Here is a 24,593-nt window from a genome sequence, read left to right as displayed (position 1 = left end):
TTTCTCTAATCACAACTATTTTCAATTTTTGTATGAGTCGTTGTCAAATATCGAAAAGACTCGTTTTCAGACAATGTCGACTTTAACGCGTCTTAGAAAATTTCAAATTGCTGTCAATAGTTATCAATTGTTATCGATATTGACTTCGCAAATATCGTTTTAGCGCCGTCGACGTGACTTAATGTCGACAACGACATACATAATAGGGGTGAATAGTTTTAAATAAAGCAAAAGGTACATCAAGCAACACAAGCAAAACCATTCTTCTTCAACATTATAATAAAATATTTGATTCGGGAATAATTCCACACTCATGGAAAACTGCTATTATAGCCTGCATCCCAAAACCTAACAAAAACCATTCGGATTTCTCTGGATATAGACCCATCTCATTATTGTCATGCCTTTCTAAACTGTTAGAAAGAATTATTGCGAAACGTATTTCATGGTACATAGAAACAAATAAACTAGTAGCTATAAATCAAGTTGCATTCAAATCCAATCGTGGTTGCGTCGACGCATTACTCCATATCGACTTTTATATTACAATAACCCTATCATCAAAGAATCATACGACATTTTTGGGCATAGATTTTGAAAAAGCGTTTGATCGTGTAGGAATTCATATTATATTGGATACTTTGCGAACCTGGGGTATTGGTACAAAAATCTTTAATTACATTAAGTCATTTTTATCGGGAAGAGACATTAAAGTTCAGATAAACCAAGAACACTCAAATAATTACCCACTTACAAATGGAATTCCACAAGGATCTCCTTTATCCGTTGTACTATTTCAAATTGCATTTAACCAAATCAGCAATATTATAAATAAACATAAATATGTTGACCATTGTCTCTATGCCGATGATCTCTACATTATGTGTAAGAACAATGATACGTCAAAAATAACAATTTGCTTGAGAAAGTGGTAATTGATATTGAAAAATGGTCAAAAACATCAGGCGTTATAAAAATCATCATTATTACATATCTGTAGAAAACACAAATGTAGCTCCACAAATCTAATTGTTAATAACACGGTAATTCCTATTGCTACTAAGCAAAAAATTCTAGGTGTTATAATAGAAAAAAATTATAGTTGGAAAGAACACATTTCATACCTGAAAAAATCACTTGGACCTAGAGCAAACCTCATAAGATATCTTGCAACCAGAAGTTACGCTCACATGAATACACTAACGTATTTAGTAAAAACACTCATTATAAGTAAAATAGATTACGTGCTATTCCGTTATGGGAAATCTGCTAAAAGCAATTTAAATACTATTAAAACAACTTACCACCAAACTGTTAGATCCAGCACTTACGCATTCCGTACAACACCAATACAAACTATACTAATCGAATCGGGAATGGAACAAATAATTTTAGAAGCAAAAAACCTACTGTTACCAAAATTATTGTCGTACAACAACTCTGTAATAGATGGTGATGTATCCAAAGTAATATCCTACAAAAAAGCTCCCAGGATTCAGTCAACTATTCATCAATGCATTAATAACAATGTAATAAATTACAAACAAAAACTAAGTTCATTTTACATAAGACACTCAGCTTGGAAATTTGATAAAAATCTATGTGATACTTCTATATCAAACCTACCTTTTTACAGATGCATCGAAGGACAAATGTAGTACTGCATATGCTGTAGTTGATAATAATGGTAACACACTTTCTACAAAAACTCTTTCAAACATTGCATAAATTTTCACTGCTGAAGCAGCTGGTATATTGCAAGCTATATACATTGCTAGCAAATTTAAGAAAAATACTATAATATTTTCAGATAGTCTATCGGTTATATCGGCTATACAAAACCCAACAAACAATAAATGGCGTTCTATAAACAAAATTCAAGACTTACTAATTACAAATAATATTAAAATTAAAATCATTTGGATTCCAGGACATGCAGACATATATGGAAATAAATTTGCAGACTCCGCAGAGAAATATGCTTGTTTAGCTCCAATATATAGAGATGAATTAAGTGAAAGGATAGACATTAGAAGTGCAATCACGGACGAACTTCAACATAGAAGAAAAGATGAAATGAAAAATTACTATCACCCACATTATTCCCAAATAAACCCAGAATTATATACCCAACAGATGTCAGCAAAAATAAAATAAAAATATTCTCCCGTTTACGTATGGGTCACACAATTTCCACACACAAACACCTTATTAATAATCTCCATACAAATAACTGCCAATACTGTGGATCCACAATTTCGGTGGAACATATATTATCAATTTGCCCTAAACTAACAAATCGACAATCTAAATATTTACTAAATAATGGTATCAATCTTCTTAAAAACCAACTAAAGATAATATTCAACATACAGTATTGGCCATAACTGCAGCACCCCCTCAATGAATTTTTTTCATATGGTATTTTTTTGTATAAAATCAAAGTTTTAAATATCTATTATGTTTTATTTTCATTTGTTAATATGTTTATTATTGATAAACAAATACTTTCAAAGTTAACCTTTCTATAAGAGGTAACTTAAAATCAAAAAATATTTTAAGGTAGAAAATGAAACGGACAAAACTAAAGCAACCCTTCAAGGATATACTATAAAAAAAAATTTTGTTAATTTTTTGTTGCAAATCCTTTGTTTTGGATGGCACAAGAACATCTCTTGGCATAGAAGATAATATGTTTTTATGGCGTTTTTCGATATTCCTTCCAAGGCTATTTTAACAGCGTGAAATAAATCGTGAAAATTTCCGATCCTTATTTCAACAATTTTCACGATTTATTTTCATATTAACAATGTGCCACAAGTTCTCTATAGGATTGAGATCGGGAGATTGACCAGGCCAATGAAAAACTTGAATCTTATTGCTGTGTAGCCAAGTTTTACAAACTTTGGAGGGGTGCTTAGGATCGTTATCCTGTTGGAAGCTCCCTATAATTGGCATCTCTTCACTGACATAAGGCAACATTACAGCTTTCAATACATCACGGTACATGAACCGATCCATAATCCCATAAATTTTATGATTTGGCCCAAATCCTTGACCAGAAAAGCAACCCCAGACCATTACATTGCCTACTCCATGTTTAATTGTTCCTTTGCAATACTTAGGATTCAGTCTTCCTCCTTTTGGTCTGCGTACACGCCTTATTCCAGCGGAACTTTTTAAGTTGTATTTGGATTCGGCAGGGAACAGTACTGTCTTTAATTTTTGGACACTCCAGTCGATGTAGGCTTTGGCAAATTTCAGTCTAGCTTTCTTGTTCTTAGCTGATAGAAATGTTTTTTTTTCTGGTCTTCAGCTGAATAATCGGGCTTCTACTACTTTTCTACAGATTGTTCTTTCGCTAACGCATAATCTTAAACATGTTCGTACTTGAATAGCTGATGCTATAGGATCTTTTTGTATTGCTCTTTTGATCAAGGAATCATAATATCGTGTTTCGACCAGTCTTAAAAATTTTTGAAGCGAGCCTGGAAATAACTGATCTGTTAATTGAATATTTTTTACTAAATTCATGTAGTGATAAGCCCGTCTTCCAGTTTTCAATATCTTTAATTTTAAATTTACTGGAGTACTTGTTCCTTGTCATTGGTTGTTTTCACAATAAACTGTATAAAACTTAAATTTTGCACACTACGTCTTCCTATATTTTTATCTTTTGGAATTTTTAAGTCCATTCATTGTGATTCCCGATAATTCACATTGCAAATATGCAGTACCGAGTCAAATTTTTAAACATCTTATAAGAGGGTGCTTTTGTTTTGTCCGTTTCGTTTTGAGATTTTATATGATTTATCATTTTAAATTAATTTTTAATAAAATTATCTTTTACTAAATAAATATTAAATGAACATTAACAATATTAGTTAATAAAATATATACAAAATACATCCCAAAAAAGCCGTTTTTATCAAAAAAAATTATGATTTGAAAAAATCCATTGAGGGGGTGTTTTAGTTATGGCCAATACTGTATATACAATTTTATATCTAATTAAAATATCAAAATTTAATATTGTAATCTCCATACCATACATAGCTGATGGCCCTGGCAGCTATGTATATATGTATGTATATATTATTCTTGTATTTATCTATAAGATTAATATTAAATAAATAATTTTATTATTATAAAATATTCGGACCAAATTTCGTATTTTTAGTTCCATTAGTTTCGGTCATATCATGTTATTAACAGCGGATGTTCGCTGAAGCTTAAGGATTTGTTTGTTTCACTGGAATCCAATAGAAAAAGGCATTTTGCTAATGTGTCCAAGAAAAAATATGTTTTAAAAAAAGTACCTTGGCACTCGATAATCCCCGATTATTTACAATCATAATCAATTATTAATCACAAATTTTCTACAGGATAATTATATAATCATTACAATTATTTTGAAAAAGTAATTTAATTGATTACCAATCGTAATCAAAATTTAACAGCTATGCCTTGTATTAATCATCAAATAATAGACAAATTTTAATTCGGTTTAATGATTTTTTCGATATTACGAATGGAACTGACATTATATAATCCGTTAAACCGGGAAACCACTGTATTATTAAATCTAAAATTAAAAACTTGTAAAACAGGTAAATCTTAACTTTATAATTGTAGTGACTGGGGCTTGACCACTTATTTTGTAAGGTTCCAGAGGATTAAGGTTTAGACTGGTGATGTTTTGAATACTGATGTTGAGAAGTTTGACTTTTCCCGACCAAAAGTCCTTCCAAATGTCGAACAGCTTACTGAATACAAAAAAATATATGTACATTATTAAATTAGACAAAAATAACACAAATATGTATGTATGTATGTATGTATGTATGTATGTATGTATGTATGTATGTATGTTAATCTTACCTTTATAACTATCTGTTAAGATTTTGTTGTAGTGATTGGGAATTGACCATTTATTTTATAAGGTTCCGGTTTTAGGCTGGTGATGTTATATGGCTTCACTTGAATACTGATGTTGAGAAGTTTGTCCTTTCCCGACCGAAAGTTCTTTCAAATGTCGAACAGCTTACTAATTACAAAAAAATATATGTACATAATTAAATTAAAAAATAACACAAATATGTATGTATGTTAATCTTACCTTTAAGATTTTGTTGTAGTGATTGGGGCTTGATCACCTACTTTGTAAGGTTCCGGAGGATTAAGATTTAGGTTGGTAGTGTTTTTTGGTTTCACTATAGTGGCCATGCGTTCGGCTGATACAAACCAGAAGACCCTCCAAAAGTTGAACAGCTTACTATACGTTTACATGTAAATTATGTGGAAATAAAATAACAATGAAATAAAATAACAAAGAAATAATCTTACCTTTAAATTTATCTGTTGAGGTTTTTTGCTGTTTATCAAAGTAAATTAATAAAGTAGCGACAGTACTACAACAAATACAACATTTACAAAAACCACAAGCAATTTTGTTTTTGGTTTAAGGTCTGAGCTGTCAAAGTTGCCTGTTGTTGTTTTTGCTTTTGGGCTTGTTGTATTTTTCGCCACAACAACCACAAGTGAATTGACAGTTCAGACCAAAGTAAAAAAATAGTCAGCTGTTCTACTGAGTCTACTTTATTAATTTACTTTGCTGTTTATATTTTTTAATATACACAATACATTATGTTTACATTTGTTATTGTAAATAACATAGTAATATTTTAATTCGCCTTGATTTTGACATTTACCGTACATTTTAACAAAAACAAATTTCCTGTTGTTTTTGCATTGTTGTATTTGTTGCCGGGACGCACTCACCTTGTTAATACGCCTTGCTATAAAATGTTTACCTAAGGTGCAAAAGAGATAGAAAGATAAATTTATATGTTTGTCCCTCTTTTAAATCTACCTTGGTTTATTATACATTTTCTTTTGTTAATTTTTCGTAAATTTTTTTTGTTTGCCTCCGCCATATTGCTAAAAACAGCTGATTCGGGTCTATGTTAGTCTATGTTCACAAGTTAACAACAATGAAAACCTAGTAAGTTGGCAACGTATGAAAACATATTTAAAGAATAAGAACAATAACAAATTTTATTTTTTATATTCACTACAACAAAACAATCAGCTGTATCCGGTTTGTTTTGTTTACGGGCGTTCTATAATTTGTAAAATATTCGGTATGGATGCAAATTGAACACGGCAAACAATTTTTATAATCAACTCTGGCGGAATTAAATGGAATTAAAATGCAAAATAAAACACTGGAACTCGTTGAACAAAATAATAATTATGTAAAATTCTCATTTATCAGCTCGCAAAGACAATTGAAATTTTTCAAATTGTTGATTATTTTAATAGCAATTTTTCGGCTGAATATTATTAAAACAAAGTGTTGCTGAACATTTGTTTGATTAATGTTTCTTCTGATTTCATTTATTTATCTTCAATTTATAAAACCAGCCTTATAATGTGAAAGTACATAACTTTTAAACTTTGAGAAATAGTTAGAAGAAAAAAAACTATTATAAATCAAGAGTAAATACATAATTCATTAGTTTCCTTTCAAAGGCATGAGGCGAAAATGAGAAACATCTTAGATCCCTAGGTGCATTCCATAATCTTAATAATCTTATGTAGAATAATCTTTCAAATAGTATTGCGGAATGAAAAAGTGGATATAAAAACTGAGGGTTCTATCAGAATTTAATAAATGAAAATTATTTCCTATATAATCAGGGAAATCTTTAAGTCACATAATTATGAAATGAACATCAAAGAAATCTGTACACAAAGGGAGTTACATGGTGACCTATTCTCAAATGTAAAACAAATCTCACGATCCTATTGAAAATTCTTTTTAATGAAGAACTTAAACAATCGGGACTATAGAACTAACCAATTAAATATTAATAATAATAATAATAATAAAAGTTTCAGTTCTATTCCATAAATTCCAAATAATAGTCACAGTGTTGATTTTTTAATTCCGCCATGGTAACATATGGCAACTCTGCACGAAAAGGTGATAAGTGAATGGCAATAAAAGTGAATATTATGTGGAATGTGCTAAATTAGCAACAAAGCAAAATTCCATTGAGATTCTTCGCATTCCACTTATAAAATTCATACAAGAAAATACATCGAATTGGTTTTTTTTTTGTTAATTTGTTGCGAAAACTACTTTAAAAAAGAGCAAAAACAAATATTTTTTTGTTAATATTAATGTCAAGTTTTAAACAGTGCGAGTTGTAAAAAATTAAATTTAGCTTTTACAAAATAAGATTGTACCCGCGATAATGCAAAATTTTTAAATACCTTATATACGCTTGTGTTCGTTAACAAAATATTTCTTATATATATAAAAATATACATTTATATCTATATTTACATAAATGCATGTATACATGTATATATAACATACATAAGTAGATATATTCGCTGAATAAGGTAAATAAATTAAATATTGTATTTATATTTAATGTAGAATTTGTATTTTCGATTAATAAATACTACTTCTAATTACATACTACTAAAATGGGTATAAATCAAGATCAGCGAAACAGCTTGCATTTTTATAATTTCTTTGGTGTTGATAGCTCTCATAATTAGAAGCACAAAAACGTTAATATTTTTGCCTGCTCTCTCTTAGTTTAAGAGTTATATGAATTTAAAGTCAATACATATAATAGTACATTTCTCATATATTTGGAAAACAAACTGATCGTTGTGGGTATCATTGAGTAGTGCTTCACAATACCTTTAATATGATATATAATATGGTACAGTTTATTAATATTGTGAACCAAAAATTCCTTTTTGATTTTATATGACAGTACTTCAGAAAATTTTGATATACAGAAAAAGTGATTTTAGCGAAGCCGGTGTTGGATACACCCCAGAGTTAAAGTGAATATTAACAGAAAAAAAATTATGAAAATATAAACTGTTACGCGGATCTTGATTTGTTCCCTAAAATGTTCTTGCCTAAAAAAATAGTCTCAACTTTCACCACTTGTTTTTCTAGAGCTTGCCAAAAAAATATTTGCAAAAGTTTTATAAAAACTGAACAAAATATGATGCATAAATATAACACAAATTGCTAAGTAATAATAGTGTACAAATACCTACTTCATTAGAAAGAAAACAACATTCAAATTTGTGAAAATTTATTTATAAATTAAAAACAAAATGTTTTTTACCACAATAATCTCTTCAATCTGTTTCAAAAATTAAAACAAACATTTTGATATCCATAATGTATATTTTTGAAACATGATGTTTACCCGATTGAATGTCCGATAACACGATTATAGGAACAAAATTAATAAACTAATTATTAAATCAAATAAATTTTTAAATATTTCCATTTACTATAAAAATAATTATTTTCATAAAAAATTCTTTGAAAAATCGTATAAATTATGGAATATCACATATTAATGGTAAGCTAGGACTTGACAAACTTAGCGTTGTATGCGGCTGCATGATCGCTTTCAAATGACACCCAATATCATATGGGTACTTTTGGGTGAAAATACAAGTACATACAGTCAGCGTCTAAAGAAAGTGTACAACTTGTTTCTACATTTAAAACATTTTATTTACATATTAAAAAACTATTTGTTCTCCAGTTATAGTATATTTAACAAAACATTTAATTGTTCTCTTGCAATATATAAACAAAAAACTAAACTAGTTCAACTGCAACAAAAACAGTAACAACAAAACCAAAAATACTCCATTTTTAACGCGTCAAAAGAAAGTGTACAGTTTAGGGAAATTAGAAGAAAAAACGTGTTTAGTATTTTATTTGACATCTTTTGGGTTTTAAAACAGTTTCAAGCCTCCTTGGCATTGTTTCTACCAATTTTGATGTCACCGATGTTGGGATGTTGAACCACTCTTCCTGCAGGATTTCGTGTAGAGAGTCATTGCTGGTAATATTTCATTTTCTGATCTGTCTGTCCAAATGCTACCACAGATGTTCAATGGGATTAATGTTCGGTGACCGTGGGGGTTGTTCCAGTTGTTTCGGTGTATGATACAACAACCATTATTTAACAAGTTAAGAAGTATGCTTCGGATAGTTGTCCTGTTGGAAGATCCAGGTTCGGTCTAGATTTAATTTTCTAATGATGGGTTCCATATTTTCTATAAGAATGTTTAGGTAATCGGTTTTGCTCATCAAACTATCAATAAATATGAGTTTTCCCATGCCACTTGTCGCCATACACCACCACACCATCACCTAACCACCACCATGCTTTACGGTGGATAGTACATTTTTTGGTCGAACTCTTGATTTTTGCTTCTCCAAATTTTACTCCTTTTTTTACTTCCGAAAATCTTAAACTTGCTTTCGTCCGTAAACAGCACATTATTCCAAAACAATTTTCTTGGTTTTTATACCTGTTTGCGAATTCTCGAAGTCGCTCTTTATTTCGTTTGAAAATGTGGGGTTATTCTCTCGGAACTCCACCATATAGAGCATTTGGGTGTAGCGCTCGGCGAACCGTACTGTTACTAACTCTCACTCCAGACGAATCTGTTAATTCTTCGTATAATTTTACTGCACTTACTGTGAATACTTTCTTCACTGCTCTCACAATCGATCGTATTTCAAGGTTGTTAAGGAGTTTTGGTGTTCCGGCACGTTGCTGATCTTCTAAAATTCAAAATTTTTTTGTTTGTCTATAATTTTTTTTTACAGTATTATGGCTTCTTCCTATTATAGAGGAGATTTCACGTGACGATTTGCCTTCATTTTTAAATTTTATGACTTACTTTCTTGTTTCAATTGCAGTTTGTTTTCCCATTTTGGTTTTAAAGTTCTCGCGATCAAACAAGAAAAGCTACTATCTTAAAATCTCATGAGACTAGCAGCAAGATCCACAAAAAATTATAATCTAGGCAAAAATAAAAAATAACAATATATTTTTTTATGTAGCTAGAAAAATCTTATTGCAATTCTAAATGTGTACACTTTTTTCTGACGCGTTAAAAATGGAGTATTTTTGGTTTTGTTGTTACTGTTTTTGTTGCGGTTGAAATAGTTTAGTTTTTTGTTTATATATTGCAAGAGAACAATTAAGTGTTTTGTTAAATATACTAGAACTGGAGAAAAAATTGTTTTTTAATATGTAAATAAAACGTTTTAAATGTAAAAACAAGTTGTACACTTTCTTTTGACGCTGACTGTATGTACATTAGACCGTGCATTGAAACAAATTTCCCGTATTAGTATTTCTGCAATGCAATAGAGTATTTCTGCAAATGCGAACGTATCCTTTTTAAATTCTTCATTATACCTATATTTGGCATTTACAGCCGGATCTTAAAGTATCACTAGACCCAAAATATTTTTTGGGACATATAAAAACGAACCACAGTCTATTCTGATGGTTGTAACAAAAATAATTTTTTCTGTGAATCGGTCTAATGTCGAAAAACTATATTCTATAATATACTATATAATTTTGTATCGAAGAATTTTATTCATTACTCTCTATCGTAGGTTTTAAAAGTTTTGATGGCAATCAATTTTATTGACATTGTTTGTAATTTATAATACATACATATGTACAGTGACGGACAATACAATAGAATCACTACAAATGAATTCGATTAAAGCGGTAAAACTACAAAATTTGATTTCAAAATTTAAAATTTGTTCATTATATATTAATGCTCATAACGTAAACAATAAATAGAAAAAAATAAAATAAAAAAATAACACATTCTTATGTTAAAAACGATGTCAAATCTAAAAGACTAAGGTCATAGAGAATTATACATAGAGACGAGTCACTACGATTTGTCAAACAAATATACAACAAAAAATATGTTTGACACAACAACAAAATACATTGACTAGCATGTATTTTGTTGTTGCGAGAGATAGGTTTTTGACAACAGACTTAGGTTTTTGACAATTACGTCTCGTCTCTATGTTACCCTATGACTAAGGTCCTAATTTTGTAAATCACGTCACAAAGTGATATTTATATGGAAAGCAAAAACAAAATTTCAAAAATTCCAAAAATTTGTTTTTGTTTATTTTTGCAAATGTTTTTTAATTTTTTTTGCCGAACGTAGGGTTCGCCTATATCTTCGCCATTTACAGTCCGATCTTAAAGTATGATATATCAATGTTTTGTCTCGAGGAGGCCAATGTTTTTCTCTAAGTGCCATTGACCTGAAGTATCCTGTTTTAGTATTTATCCACCAGATCTGTGTTCCTACCACCATAATGTCAGAAAATTAAAGCTCGCAAGAAATCATTCCCGAGACAAAACCATTGATATATCATACTCTAAGATCCGACTCTAAATGGCAAAGATATAACGAAAAATGTAAAAGGTATTTTAAAATTGGATTTTATTTCTTGTTTCGTTTTACATTCTCAGTTAGACATTTGACATTTGAAAATGAAAAATGTAAAAATTACAAACGGAATGACAAACTTATATGTATACTAGCTGTCCCGGAAAACGTTGTTCTACCATAGCTCACACACAATTTGAAGACTCCCACTATAATAGTACTCCAGATATGCAATAATAAATGTTTACTTTGTATGGGAGGTGCCATGCCCATTGTTCCTATATAGGTCAATTGTGAATCTAAACCATTCAGGGACCCACTCAAACACACAACAAATTTCATCGAAATCAACCCAGCCGTTAAGGAGGAGTTCAGTTACTAACACACGTACAGAAGAATTATATATATAAAGATATGCCCTTGCCACTTATGCTGAAGGCGTTTTTACTGGAATTCAGTGAAAGCTAGTGTTATTCAAGCCTTGAATTATAGCCAAGCAAATAAATTATATTTGTATTATACTTTATATCAAAAGCATTCTCCAGTAAAAGTTAAATTTTATTGAGCCTTTTTTTAAAAAAATAAAAGTATGTATTTGAAACATAAATTTGAAAAATATTTAATTTTTTCAAGTTTAAAACATAATTATATTTGCAATCAAGTCAAATTCCAACAAAATGTTCAAGTGCTTGAATTTGTTTGGGTTTTGGTGCTTATTGGGGTATAATTATTAAAATATAACTTTTTGAAAACTACTTTCTAGAACTTGAAGCCTACATAAATAAAAAATATTTTTTTAAATAAATAAGTAATATAATTTTTTATATTTTTTACATGTTTAAAATTCCTTTAGAATTTTCTTAGGAATGTAAGAGTTACGATTTTTTGACATCCTTTTATTTTTTGGAATTTGTTTTTTCGTTATGAATTCTGCACTATATTTAAATATAATTTCGTCCCCTTAATAAAACAATAGTGTATAATTTGTTTGCCATTTCGAAATAATTGAGTTTAAAATTTTTGTGTTAGTAGACATCTAGAACAAAAGTAATATTTCAATTGATCTTTTGACCTTTGTGGAAGTAGAATTTCATCAAATTTTTACCACATATAGAATCACTTATGTAGATTCTTATTAAGCAATAAACAAATAATGGTGTATATGCTTATACACTATTGTATTATTGAGGGGACGATTTATGCAATCTGGTCCCACAATTAGTAGTAAATATTAGTTTTTTTTTTTAATGGAATGAATCAATTAAAATTAATATTTTAAAAGTATTTTAAAAACAATTTAGTTAAAAATGTAACACTTGAAAGCAATGAAAGATAAAAATCGTAGGGATTTCATATAATTCAATAGCATTGTACACAATATTTTGCTCATAAGTTTCTTTTAGTTATAAAAGTTATATTGTGCTTAAGTTTTGTTTTATACATATATACATGTGTGTATGCGTATATACAGTGACGGACATTACAATAGAATCACTACCAATATTTCATTTAAAACCAGGAGCATTCATAAGGATTGGTGTCGGCCAGAAAATATAAAAAAGTGGCAAAATGTGTTGTGGACGGACGAAACGAAAATTAATTTAATTGGTAGTGATGATAAGACATGGGTTAGACGTCCAAAAAATGGCAAAAACCAAAAATGTTTAAACATGGTTGGGGAAATATTACTATATGGGGATGCTTTTCTTGATATTGCGTTGGTCCAATTTATTGGATTAAAGAAAATATGGATAAGCATTTGTATGTAAATATTTTGGAGAATGTTATAAAGCCACATGCAGAATGGAATATGCCCTTAAAATGGCTCATCCGGCAAGATAATGACCCAAAGCACACATCAGGTCTTGCCAAAAAATGGTCTTTATATAACAAAATTCATGTTATGGAATGGCCGTCTCAATAACCAGACTTAAATCCTATGGAAAATAGTAAAAGACAAACTCGGACCTGAAAAATTGAAAAACAAGGAAGAACTTTCCTGATCTACATGCGAAAATTTGTTAAATTCAATCCCCAAAAGATTTGATGCTGTTATTAGAAATAATTGATATGCAACAAAATATTAAGAAAACAACGAATTCTTATGATGATTTTTTATTTTTAATAATTTTAAGACTGATTGATTCTATTTGAATGTCGCATATTTTATTTAGTCTTTTAGATTTGACATCGTTTTTAACATAAGAATGTGTTATTTTTTTATTTTATTTTTTTCTAATTATTGTTTACGTTATGAGAATTAATATATAATGAATTTTAAATTTTGAAATCAAATTTTGTAGTTTTACCGCTTTAATCAAATTCATATGTAGTGATTCTATTGTATTGTCCGTCACTATATACACATCTGCTCAAAATAATAGATACACCAAAATTTATTTTTTAAAAACGAAAAAAAATAATGGTATATTGTAAAATTATAAAAAAAATTCAGTCGATTTTTATTTATAGTTAAAAGGAGAGTAAAAAACAAAAACAAAATATTTCATAATTAATAATAAATATTATAAAGTAAATTAAATTTCTTAAATTTCGAAAAATTTGGTGCTCATAATAATAGATACATTTTTAAAAATTCTTATTAAACAAAAGCTAATAAATTTTATCTTAAAAAAATTAGTTTATTATTAAAGTAAAGCTAGTATCCAGTATATCCACCTTTGTTTTGTAAAACTTTCTCCACTCTTCTGGGCATACTGGATATCAAGTTCTGACACTTCTCCAATGGAATCTCGTACCATATTTTTTGCGTTTTCTCCCATAAATCGTCTTTATTTTTGAAAACTTCCTTCGAAAGCCTTATCTTTAATTCACTCCACAAGTTTTCTATTGGGTTTAAATCAGGGGATTGGCTGGGCCAGCTTAAAACAGGTACGTTATTCTCCAAGAACCAGTTTTTAACTAATCTTGAACTATGTTTTGGGTCGTTGTCCTGCTGGAATGTCCATATTAATGGCATATTTTCCGATGCATATGGAAGCATTACGTTTTCCAATATGTCTCTATACCCACTAGCATTCATGGTATCTTCTATTCGGAATATCGGACCAACACCATTCCATGAAAAGCAACCCCAAACCATTATGTTTCCCCCGCCATGTTTTACCGCCTTTTTTGTAAATTTAACGTGGAATTCTTTTCCTTTTGGTCGGCGTACATTTCTTTGGCAGTCGTTTCCAAACTAATTTATTTTTGTTTCGTCGCTCCATAAAATATTTCTCCATTTTTTTTCGCCTTCACACCCGGACCATTGTAAGTGCTCTTTAGCAAATTCTAATCTTGTCTTGATATTTTTTTGGCGCATTAGTGGCACTTTTCTGGCAATTCTTCCCGGCAATTTAGCTTGTAAAAGACGACGACGAACTGTTTGTGGACTGATTTCGTTACATAGCTCCGCAGAAATAGCTTTCGATGATATGAAAGGGTCTTTTTTAACCATAAGGACGATCCGCCTATCTGTTTCTGGACTGGTTTTCTTTGGTCTACCGCGAGTTTCTCTTTTTTGTTTTTTAGATAAAGCATTTTGGACAAAATGTAAAGATCTTCCTATGCTCTTTGCTATTTCCCGTAATGATTTTCCTTGATTTCTCATCGTTTGAACAATTTTTTTCTCATCTTCGGTACAATGATGATTTCGTCCCATTTTCTTCAAAAGAGTCCTATTTTTTATAAAATTGTTGCTAAAATTTAAATTATACTTACTGTTTCACGTAAATAGGAACAAAAAATTGCACAAAAAAAAAATTGTATATAAACAAATTACAAATTACTGATGTGTATCTATTTTTATGAGCAAATAATTTTTTGTAATTCAAATAAATTCGTTTTTAAAAATCAACATGAAAGCAAATAGTTGCCAGATTTTTGACTGACATGACATTGCCAGATAGAAATTTTAATAATATGATGTATTCTTAACGCTTGCGAGGAAATTTTCAATGTTACCGCCATTTAAATTTTTTCCAATTAGGTGTATCTATTATTTTGAGCAGATGTGTATATGTATATGAACATTTATATTCAAACCTGTCCAAACTTCATCGTGCTTATTACTTCTTTTACGTCCCACTGACTTTGTTGAGTTTCCATTAAAATATAGAGTTTAAAACAGCTGCCTGACTTGTACATATAACAATTTCCAGCTTTTTTGTATTCTTCAGTACTCTATGACTAACTGAGTACATACATTTATAAAAGGAACCCATACATACAAAACCCAACTACCACCAACAAAAATATTAAAAACAACAAGTTGTTACCATATGGGCTCGTTGGCTTATTGATATCATGAGACGAATACTTTGTCGATGACGACCACAACCAACATCAGACATCAGCGTTTTATTTTGTTTTGTTTTCCTCTCCCTTTAAGGCATTTGTCCCTTTTTTGAACCTTAAAAATTACCCCTTCCTCCAGTATGTAATTTCTAAATATTAAATCTTGTTGAATAAGTATTGTGCGTCATATCTGTGTTAATGAGAATAGTATTTCAAAGTAACGACAGGAAGTGTCAAGATCCTTATTGTGTTACTACTCATTCAAAAATTTATTTTATTTTCAAAAATGTGTTATGTAAATTAAAACTACATATAATAATATTAACAATATGTATTGAGTGAAAGGTGTATTTCAGTCGGTATAGTCTGAATATCTAGATGAATTTATGTGCATGTGTGTGTATGAGTTTATATGCTTTTCTACTTTTGGTGTTTTCTTAAAGTGTATGAGAGTGTTTTCTGTTGTGCTCATTTGCCGGTTTTTTGCTGAGTCGTTTTGGTTTCCTACAATTCGGTTGCTTATACAATTTCGTTTAACTCCGACAAGTTTCGTTTGCTAAGGAATTGCATCCCAAAAATAAAACAATATCAACTATCAGCTACTACAACAAGACTTGAGAAGTAAAAATAAATGTACTCCCATTAATTGTTATTATTATTATTATTATTATTATTATTATTATTATTATTATTATTATTATTATTATTATTATTATTATTATTATTATTATTATTATTATTATTATTATTATTATTATTATTATTATTATTATTATTATTATTATTATTATTATTATTATTATTATTATTATTATTATTATTATTATTATTATTATTATTATTATTATTATTATTATTATTATTATTATTATTATTATTATTATTATTATTATTATTATTATTATTATTATTATTATTATTATTATTATTATTATTATTATTATTATTATTATTATTATTATTATTATTATTATTATTATTATTATTATTATTATTATTATTATTATTATTATTATTATTATTATTATTATTATTATTATTATTATTATTATTATTATTATTATTATTATTATTATTATTATTATTATTATTATTATTATTATTATTATTATTATTATTATTATTATTATTATTATTATTATTATTATTATTATTATTATTATTATTATTATTATTATTATTATTATTATTATTATTATTATTATTATTATTATTATTATTATTATTATTATTATTATTATTATTATTATTATTATTATTATTATTATTATTATTATTATTATTATTATTATTATTATTATTATTATTACAATTTATCATTATTATGATTCATTAGCATTAGAATTTTTAAATATTGCTGTAAAATAAAATTTAAATCACATATTTATTTTCTAATATTTTCAGGTTTCTGTAAAAATGCATACCACCATATAATATTACTAAATATTGTTTGCTCATTCAAAGTTATCATGGTGAAAATTTAAAAATTCGATAATAGACATTGTTAACGTATTTAAATAAATAAAAGTTATAAAAAAAACTGTAGTTGTCGCCGCTATCCTCTTTAATTATCACGGTGTTTAATCAAAACTTTTTCGGAAATTTACGCGCTTTTTATTACTTAATTATTATTTGTTGTTCGTGTTTGTTCGTGTATATTTTTATCTCCCACTCTCATCTACAAACGTAAACAATTTTTTTAAATAAAAATATATGTATGTACTTTAAAATTGAAATAAAAAAGATAAAATTTAATACGGAGCCTCGCCAGACATTTTGACGTCGTTTAATCGAAAATAATTATTGGTTCTTTTGCATATGTTTGTGTTTAACAGAAAAATAAAAACTTGTTTCAATAAAAAAGGATTTATAAAAAAACATTTAAAGTGAAAGTGCACAGAAAGTGTTTTTCTTATCAACTTTTTAGGGTAATCAAATAAATCTTCGAAGGCTGTTTTATACAATGGAATCTGCGTTGGATGTTTTATCACGTGCTGCTACTATGGTGCAGGATAATGCAAATGGTATGTACTCGTTTTTTGTTCTTATTTTAATTTTAATTCAAATTTAAAATAACTATACCATAGTAGGCATTGCAATAACAAGAAAGAGTAATATATTCGGCTGTACCAATGCGTATTAACAAGGTGAGTGCGTCCCGGCAACAAATACAACAATGCAAAAACAACAGGCAATTTGTTTTTGTTAAAATGTACGGTAAATGTCGAATTAAAATATTACTATGTTATTTACAATAACAAATGTAAACATAAACAATGTTTGACATATAGTGTACATAAATCCACAGCGAATTAAGAAACAGCTGATTTTATGCACTCACCTTGTTAATACGCCTTGGGCTGTACCCTTCACAAAATTATACTAAAAAAATAAATTTTGTTGAAACAATCTAGATTTTAAATAGCAATCTAAATTAAACAAATAACTTACATATGGACAATTTTATGAGTATGACAACCACGACTGAAACTTTTTTCAAGATGATTTAAATAGGAGAAAACACTAAAATTTTGCTATTTAGAGTATTTAGAGCTTACTACAATATTTTAAAGGCAAAAATAATAGTTTCATCTGACTGTATTTAATTTTTTAATTTAATTAGTATGTTTTAGGCTAAGGTGGCGGTTAAAACTAAGAGCCAAATTAGCATGTCTATAGTATGAAATGAATTTGACTCTGATTGTGTTTTTGCTATTATCATCACCTTGTTTTTTGAAAAGGAATATACATATATTTTTTAGTTTTTGTATATTTACAGAATATATATTGTTTTACTATAAGAGAAAAATATGTCGCATATGGTATGTCACGCACGATATTAAATTTTTTATTATAAAATCATCAACGATTTTTTTATTTAAATATGACGGATTGTAAAGGAAAAACATTTGATTTAGTGTAAGAAATTAAAAGGAAAAAAACGCTTCTCACGATTCGATAATTTTCGCATAAACATTAATGATAGTGAGTTAAAAAATTTTGCAATCAAAATTAAATTATTTGATTTAAAAAAATCAATCTTCAGTTTATTGCTACTTTTTTTCTCCACTAATACTTCATTAAAAATAACAAAAAACATTTAAAATATTTATTATTTGTATATAACTTCAATAATTTCATGAACACCTATTTTTGAAAATTTTGTGAGAGTATGTTTAATGAAGCTTTTTTTTTGATTGCATGTTAAAATTTTGCATTAACTGAGTGTAGTTCAGGTTTTTGCACTAAGTCTGCGTTTAGTGGTAGTGAAAAATTATCACTATTACTAATTTTTTTAGTGCTAGTGAAAAAATAACCATTAAACTGCGTTACAAAAAAAAAAGTTGAATACCCGCTTTGAAATGTATTTTTTTCTTATTTATACCTATCATTTATTAAACATACATACACATTATTTTCCATCTCGTCTCATTTTTCTTCCGTAAGAATGTGCCAAATTATTTATATCTTTCTCATATATAAATAGGCCACACGTTTTTTTTGTGGTAAACTTTTAAGTATGTTATTGTCCACCAATATTGATGAAACATACACACCGTCACAAAAGTATACATACGATTGACTTATTGGGCTTTTTTTAAACATCTATATATTTAAAAATACAAGGCCTGACTCTTTCATTCACTCATTCACTGACTCATCAGTGAGTGGGTGAGTGAATTTATGCACAATGACAATAATATAGTGTACACTGACAAACTATTTTATTCAAATCTTGGGATACTTTTGGGACACCATATATAACATATACATATATACAGTCAGAGTCAAAATTTAGTATACAACGCGCATTTTCATCTATGAAGTTAAATACATATTTTAATTAGAGAAAGAAATATATAAGTTTGAATAAATTTATTATGCAGTGATGGATAACGCTCTATTTTATATTAAGGAGTGAGATCGAAAAATTCTTAACATACATATATGTTTATAAAAAAGAAACCACTAAACTTACAGCTTTAATTTTTTTTTTATTTGATTGAAATTATTATTACAATTTACAAAAAAAATTATTTTTATAGTTTTAATCACTAGTGATGAAATTTTGAACCTTTTTCGGAAACCCTTCCATTAACGTTTTTATAGTGCTTTCTGTCACTTTGCTCGAACATGTAGTCCATCTCCGTTTAAAATCTACCACACTTTTGGACACCTTTTTTGTACTCTTCAATTCTCTTTTAACAAGAGCCCAATATCTCTCCACTGGCCTTAGCTCCGGGCAGTTTGGAGGATTTGCCTCTCTTGGTACAAATACCACATTATTGTTCTTGTACCACTCAAGGGCTTGTTTGCCATAGTGACAGGATGCCAAGTCAGGCCAAAAATAAGTGGACACATTATGAAGTCTTATGAATGGAAGCAGCCTTTTTTGTAAACATTCCTTGATGTAAATTTCGGTATTTATAGAGCCCGTTGTAACAAATGAGTGGCTTCTTTTGCCGCAACTGCATATTGCTTGCCATACCAAGAACTTTCTGGGAAATTTTGTCTGCTTTTGGGTCCTAAACTTTTCTTCAACATTCCCTCGAGCATCAGCAACATAAAATTTTTGACCTGGAAGTTGCGAAAAATCTGCCAGAACATACGTTTCGTCATCCATTATGCAGCAAGAATATTTTTTTATAAAACTTGACTTCAATTTCCGTGCTCTGTTTTTGGCCTCTAAATTTTTAGTAGCGTTCCTGTCAGGAACTTTTTGAGCCTTGTATGTTTTTAAACCTGCATTAGCTTTAACTTTTCGTACCAAATAGTCCGAGCACTGAGCTAACCGGGCTGCTTTCCTACCGGATGTGTTGGGAGCTCTTTTGAAAATGCGTTCTATTTTTTTGGCTTTAGAAACATCATGTGGACCATTCCTTCTACCTGAACCAGGTTTTCTATCAACTGACAAGTTCTCCCGGTACTGTTTAATAACATTGGAAACAGTTTGACGGCAGACCTTTGTATGCTTGGCCAACTTTTTGTAAGACCAAGTTGGGTTTTGTTGAAAATATTTAATAATTTCAGTACGCACTTTTTTCTGGTCACTCATTTTAATCAGATTAACAAAAAAATTAATATAATTGACATTACACATAATAACTGACATGTTTTTCAAAGGTAACTTGATCAAAAAAAAATTCAAATAATACTTGGGTTAAAAAATGTAATGAAAAACGTGTGTTAAGAATTTTTCGATCTCACTCCTTACCAAAATCCGAAAATAAAAAGTTAATATCCTCTTGTCACATTTTCATGGAGTTTACAAGATGTTCAGTTACATCGTTAGTAATTTGACCCCACTCTTCCGGAGTTCGTCCTTAGATGAAATGCTTCATTTTCTAGTATTCCGGTCTAAAATTTCACACATGTTCTCTATTGGGTTAAGGTCTGGAGACTATACGAGGCACGTTATACAATAGCCACTCCTTTACAATTCTGGCGGTTTGCTTTGGGTCATTGTCTTGCTGAAAGACCCATGGAGTTACAAGGCATACATTTTCAGCACTTCCCACCGCCATGTTTTGCGGTAGCACTAAAGTTTTGTAAAGGTAATGACCAGGGAAACCGGAAATATGCTCTAAAAAAAGTGTTTTAAGCGCTTTAAATATGCAGTAAAAACTTTAAAATATGCTCTTAAAATTTTAAAAATATGCTCTTAAAAAACAAACTTTTACATAATTTTTAACCAAAAAAAATTTATACAATTTTAAAAAAATCAATACATTTACAGCCGTATTTATAACCAAAATTTAGCATGGATTTAACATACAAGTTATTTATAATGTATTTCTTATCCACTCGCTAAACGCATGTTAACGAGCGATCAAAGACTTGCTAAGTCTTTAATCAACAGCTGTTTTGTGTCAAAGTAAATTTGTAAATAAACATATAAAAGTTTTGTGGGGGAAAAAATTAAATTATTTAAAAATGATGCAAACTCTTGACCAATTAGACAATTTAGAACTAGTTTCTTACTTGTCAGTTAAACTCAGCTTAACACGCTGTTATATTAATCCTGAAACATATTTTGCCGGAATTTAACCAATGATTGTGTTTCTCACTAGTGGATTAATTTTGTTAGCATTGATACTTTTCAGTCAAATCACATGTTTATTCTTCAAATTTTTTCATATACATATGGCAATACTATACATTTTATAAGAAAAAGCAACCGCGTTACATAACTTTTTTTGTAAATTTTAACTTCTAAAAGAAAAAGCGACATAAAAGTATATAAAATGTATATTAAAAATTATATTGATGTTAATAAAGCAAATAAAAACAAAGAGCTGCTGTGCTGAATTGTTTATTTTATTTTCCATCTGTGCTTTGGCATTTTATACTTAGGTTTAACTCACCAATGATGCTCAGTTAAACCTAGATTATATAGCATATAAACAATAAGTGAGAAACACAATTTTTAGTTTAATTTAGGTTTAAGCGAAGAATGTAGATTATCTCTATCCCAGAAACTAGCTCTTAGAGTTCTTAAGAGGTGAAACCCAACGTCGGTCAAAAAAAATTTACATTCAAATTTCAAAATTTGAGGGAAACAAGTTAAATATAAATGTCAAGAAATACATCAGAGTTGATTTTTTTCATTTTTTTTTTAAATAGTTGGCAATACATCACACTTTTCAGAGTTGATTTTCATATAAATTATTGACAGACAAAAGTGCATTATAAATAAACTCTTTGCTAACTTTCTGCTAAGCTTAATCGGTCTGCTAGTTAGCAGATCGTTGTGTGCGATGTATACACAGCGGCTAATTTTTCGTTATAGATACGGCCGTTAATTTCTAAAAAGGTAAATTAACATAAAATAAACAAAAATAACATGAACCAAAACAGGTATAACAAAAAATAAATACAACATAAAAACTATAGGAACTTAAGCTATGAAAAGGCCTCGAGAGGTATTTTTTGATGATATTTTATATAAATATAAAGTCACTTCTTCAATTAAGGTTATTATTGCAATAAATTACAAAATATTGACTTAAAATTTCAAATAAAAATCGTTGTCTATTGGATCTGAAAACATTTTTATACATAGAAAATGTTCTTTCGACTTCAACTGATGTTATAGGAGCAAATTTAAAAGACAATAGAACTAAAATTTGATATTTAGATGGCGCTATTATTAAAATAGTGCTTATTTTATATTAAAAAGAAAGCCATCTATTTTTCAATTTTGAATTTTAAACAATGTAAGTAAAAACCTGTAACACAACAGCGAAAAATAAGTAAGACAAAATTTGTTTTTGATAAAGTCAAAATATGCTATTAAACAGTAAAATATGCTCTAAAACGCAAAAATATGAAATAAATATGCTCTTAAAACAAATATATGCAAAAATATGCATTTAAGGGTAAAATATTTAAGTACAATGAAAAGCCGAGACTACTTACAAATTTTAAAGGAAAATTTGAAAGTAAATGCTGAAAATTTAGGCCTTGTAACTCCATGGGTCTTTCAGCAAGACAATGATCCAAAACACACCACCAGAATTGTCAAGGAGTGGCTATTGTATAACTTGTCTAAGAATTTAAATTCACCTCCGCCATCTCCAGACCTTAACCCAATAGCGCAAGGTGGGAAATTTTAGACTGGAATATTGGAAAATGAAGCATTTTACCTAAGGACGAACTTCCAACCCACTTTAACGAAAGAGGGGGGTGGCAAATTACTAAAGATATAACTGAACATCTTGTAAACTCCATGAAAAGGCGAAAGAGCTGAATAGAGGACTAACAAAATATAAATTTTGTATACTAAATTTTGACTCTGACTGTATATTAACATGTAGCTTAAAAATCGCAACGATTTAATTCCAAATGAGCGTTATCTATGCATTTCTGTTTATTGAGCTATAATTTTATAATATAATTAATTAAAGCAAAAAATTGTATAATTTTTAGCAGAATAATAATAATATTATTCTACATAGTTTTGGATTTCTAAATTCCACTGACGGAATACCAAACTATCAAAATTTGTTTATGCATAAGCAGAAAGAAATCGTGACAAATTAAAAAATTAGAAATGCATAGAGAATAGACATAGAGCGGAAACTCTCCTGTCAAAGACCTAACTCAGTTGTCAAAATCATAAGAGGTGAGAATGTATTAGTAGAAAAAACTATGTGAAAACAAAAACAACACTCGTATGCAGGGACATAACTGTTATAACCAATATTGGAAAAAATCCTGAAATAATTGTTTATCAAGAATTTTTGAAAAATGGTCCCTGAATAACAGTTAAAAATAACCAATATTATTTTGGTCTTTGGTAACCATTATAAACGATTTTTATTTTATTTGGTCTTCAATAACCATTATGAAAGATTTTTATTTTTTTAGGTCTTTAATAACCATTATAAAATATTTTTATTTTTTTAGGTCTTCAATAACCATTATAAAATATTTTTATTTTTTTAGGTCTTTGATAACTATTATTAAAGATTTTTATTTTTTTTGGTCTTCCGTAAACATTTTGAGTACCGACAAAGTTTTTTGGTCGCATGGACCTGGTTTTCTTGTATTTTAAAATAGACAGAGAAATATAAATTGGTTCAGAATTTCATAAGAATTAAGAATATTTATGATTATAAACAGTTTTCTTTTAAAATGTGCAATATGTGGGAGCTATGACTAATTATGGACCAATCGGCATAAAATTAAGTGACATGTCTTCTATATATATGAAAGTTATTTGTGCTAAATTTTATTTGAATACCAACTTTTTTAAGAAATCTATACTCGTTAAAATGCTTTTCGGAAGTGGGCCTTTTATGGGAGCTATGACTAATTATGGACCAATCGTCACAAAATTTAGTAGTGAGAGTTCGGCTTATATAAAACTTATTTGTGCTGAATTTGGTTTGGATATCTATATAACTAAGATATTTATGAGGGATTATCTATTTTCAGATAGGACAATCGTTTGGGGGCTAGGAGAAATAATAGACGGATTCTAACCAAATTAAATAGACTTC

General features: G+C 28.6%; 1 protein-coding gene and 1 long non-coding RNA gene across 2 annotated transcripts in view; one reads left to right on the top strand and one right to left on the bottom strand.

Annotated features, from left to right (window-relative positions):
• Positions 1 to 4,495: 4,495 nt before the first annotated feature.
• LOC135955863 (uncharacterized) lies at positions 4,496 to 5,753 on the bottom strand. Its single transcript, XR_010576311.1, has 4 exons — positions 5,347 to 5,753; positions 5,120 to 5,275; positions 4,882 to 5,047; positions 4,496 to 4,766 (listed from the first exon to the last, which is right to left on the bottom strand). It is a non-coding gene; the product is annotated as an uncharacterized LOC135955863 (long non-coding RNA).
• A 1,543-nt stretch (positions 5,754 to 7,296) lies between these two features.
• Tgi (Tondu-domain-containing Growth Inhibitor) overlaps positions 7,297 to 24,593 on the top strand; it is a 54,548-nt gene continuing 37,251 nt past the window's right edge. Inside the window, exons 1-2 of the mRNA XM_065504650.1 lie at positions 7,297 to 7,413; positions 16,993 to 17,612. Coding sequence (XP_065360722.1) covers positions 17,552 to 17,612 — 61 coding nt within the window. The 5' untranslated portion in view covers positions 7,297 to 7,413; positions 16,993 to 17,551. The remainder of the gene's footprint in view (positions 7,414 to 16,992; positions 17,613 to 24,593) is intronic.

The sequence above is a fragment of the Calliphora vicina genome, chromosome 3 (genome assembly GCF_958450345.1).
Source record: "Calliphora vicina chromosome 3, idCalVici1.1, whole genome shotgun sequence".
Classification (NCBI taxonomy): domain Eukaryota; kingdom Metazoa; phylum Arthropoda; class Insecta; order Diptera; family Calliphoridae; genus Calliphora; species Calliphora vicina.
Note: the sequence above shows the minus strand (reverse complement) of the source record. Positions and strands in the feature narration are given on the sequence as shown.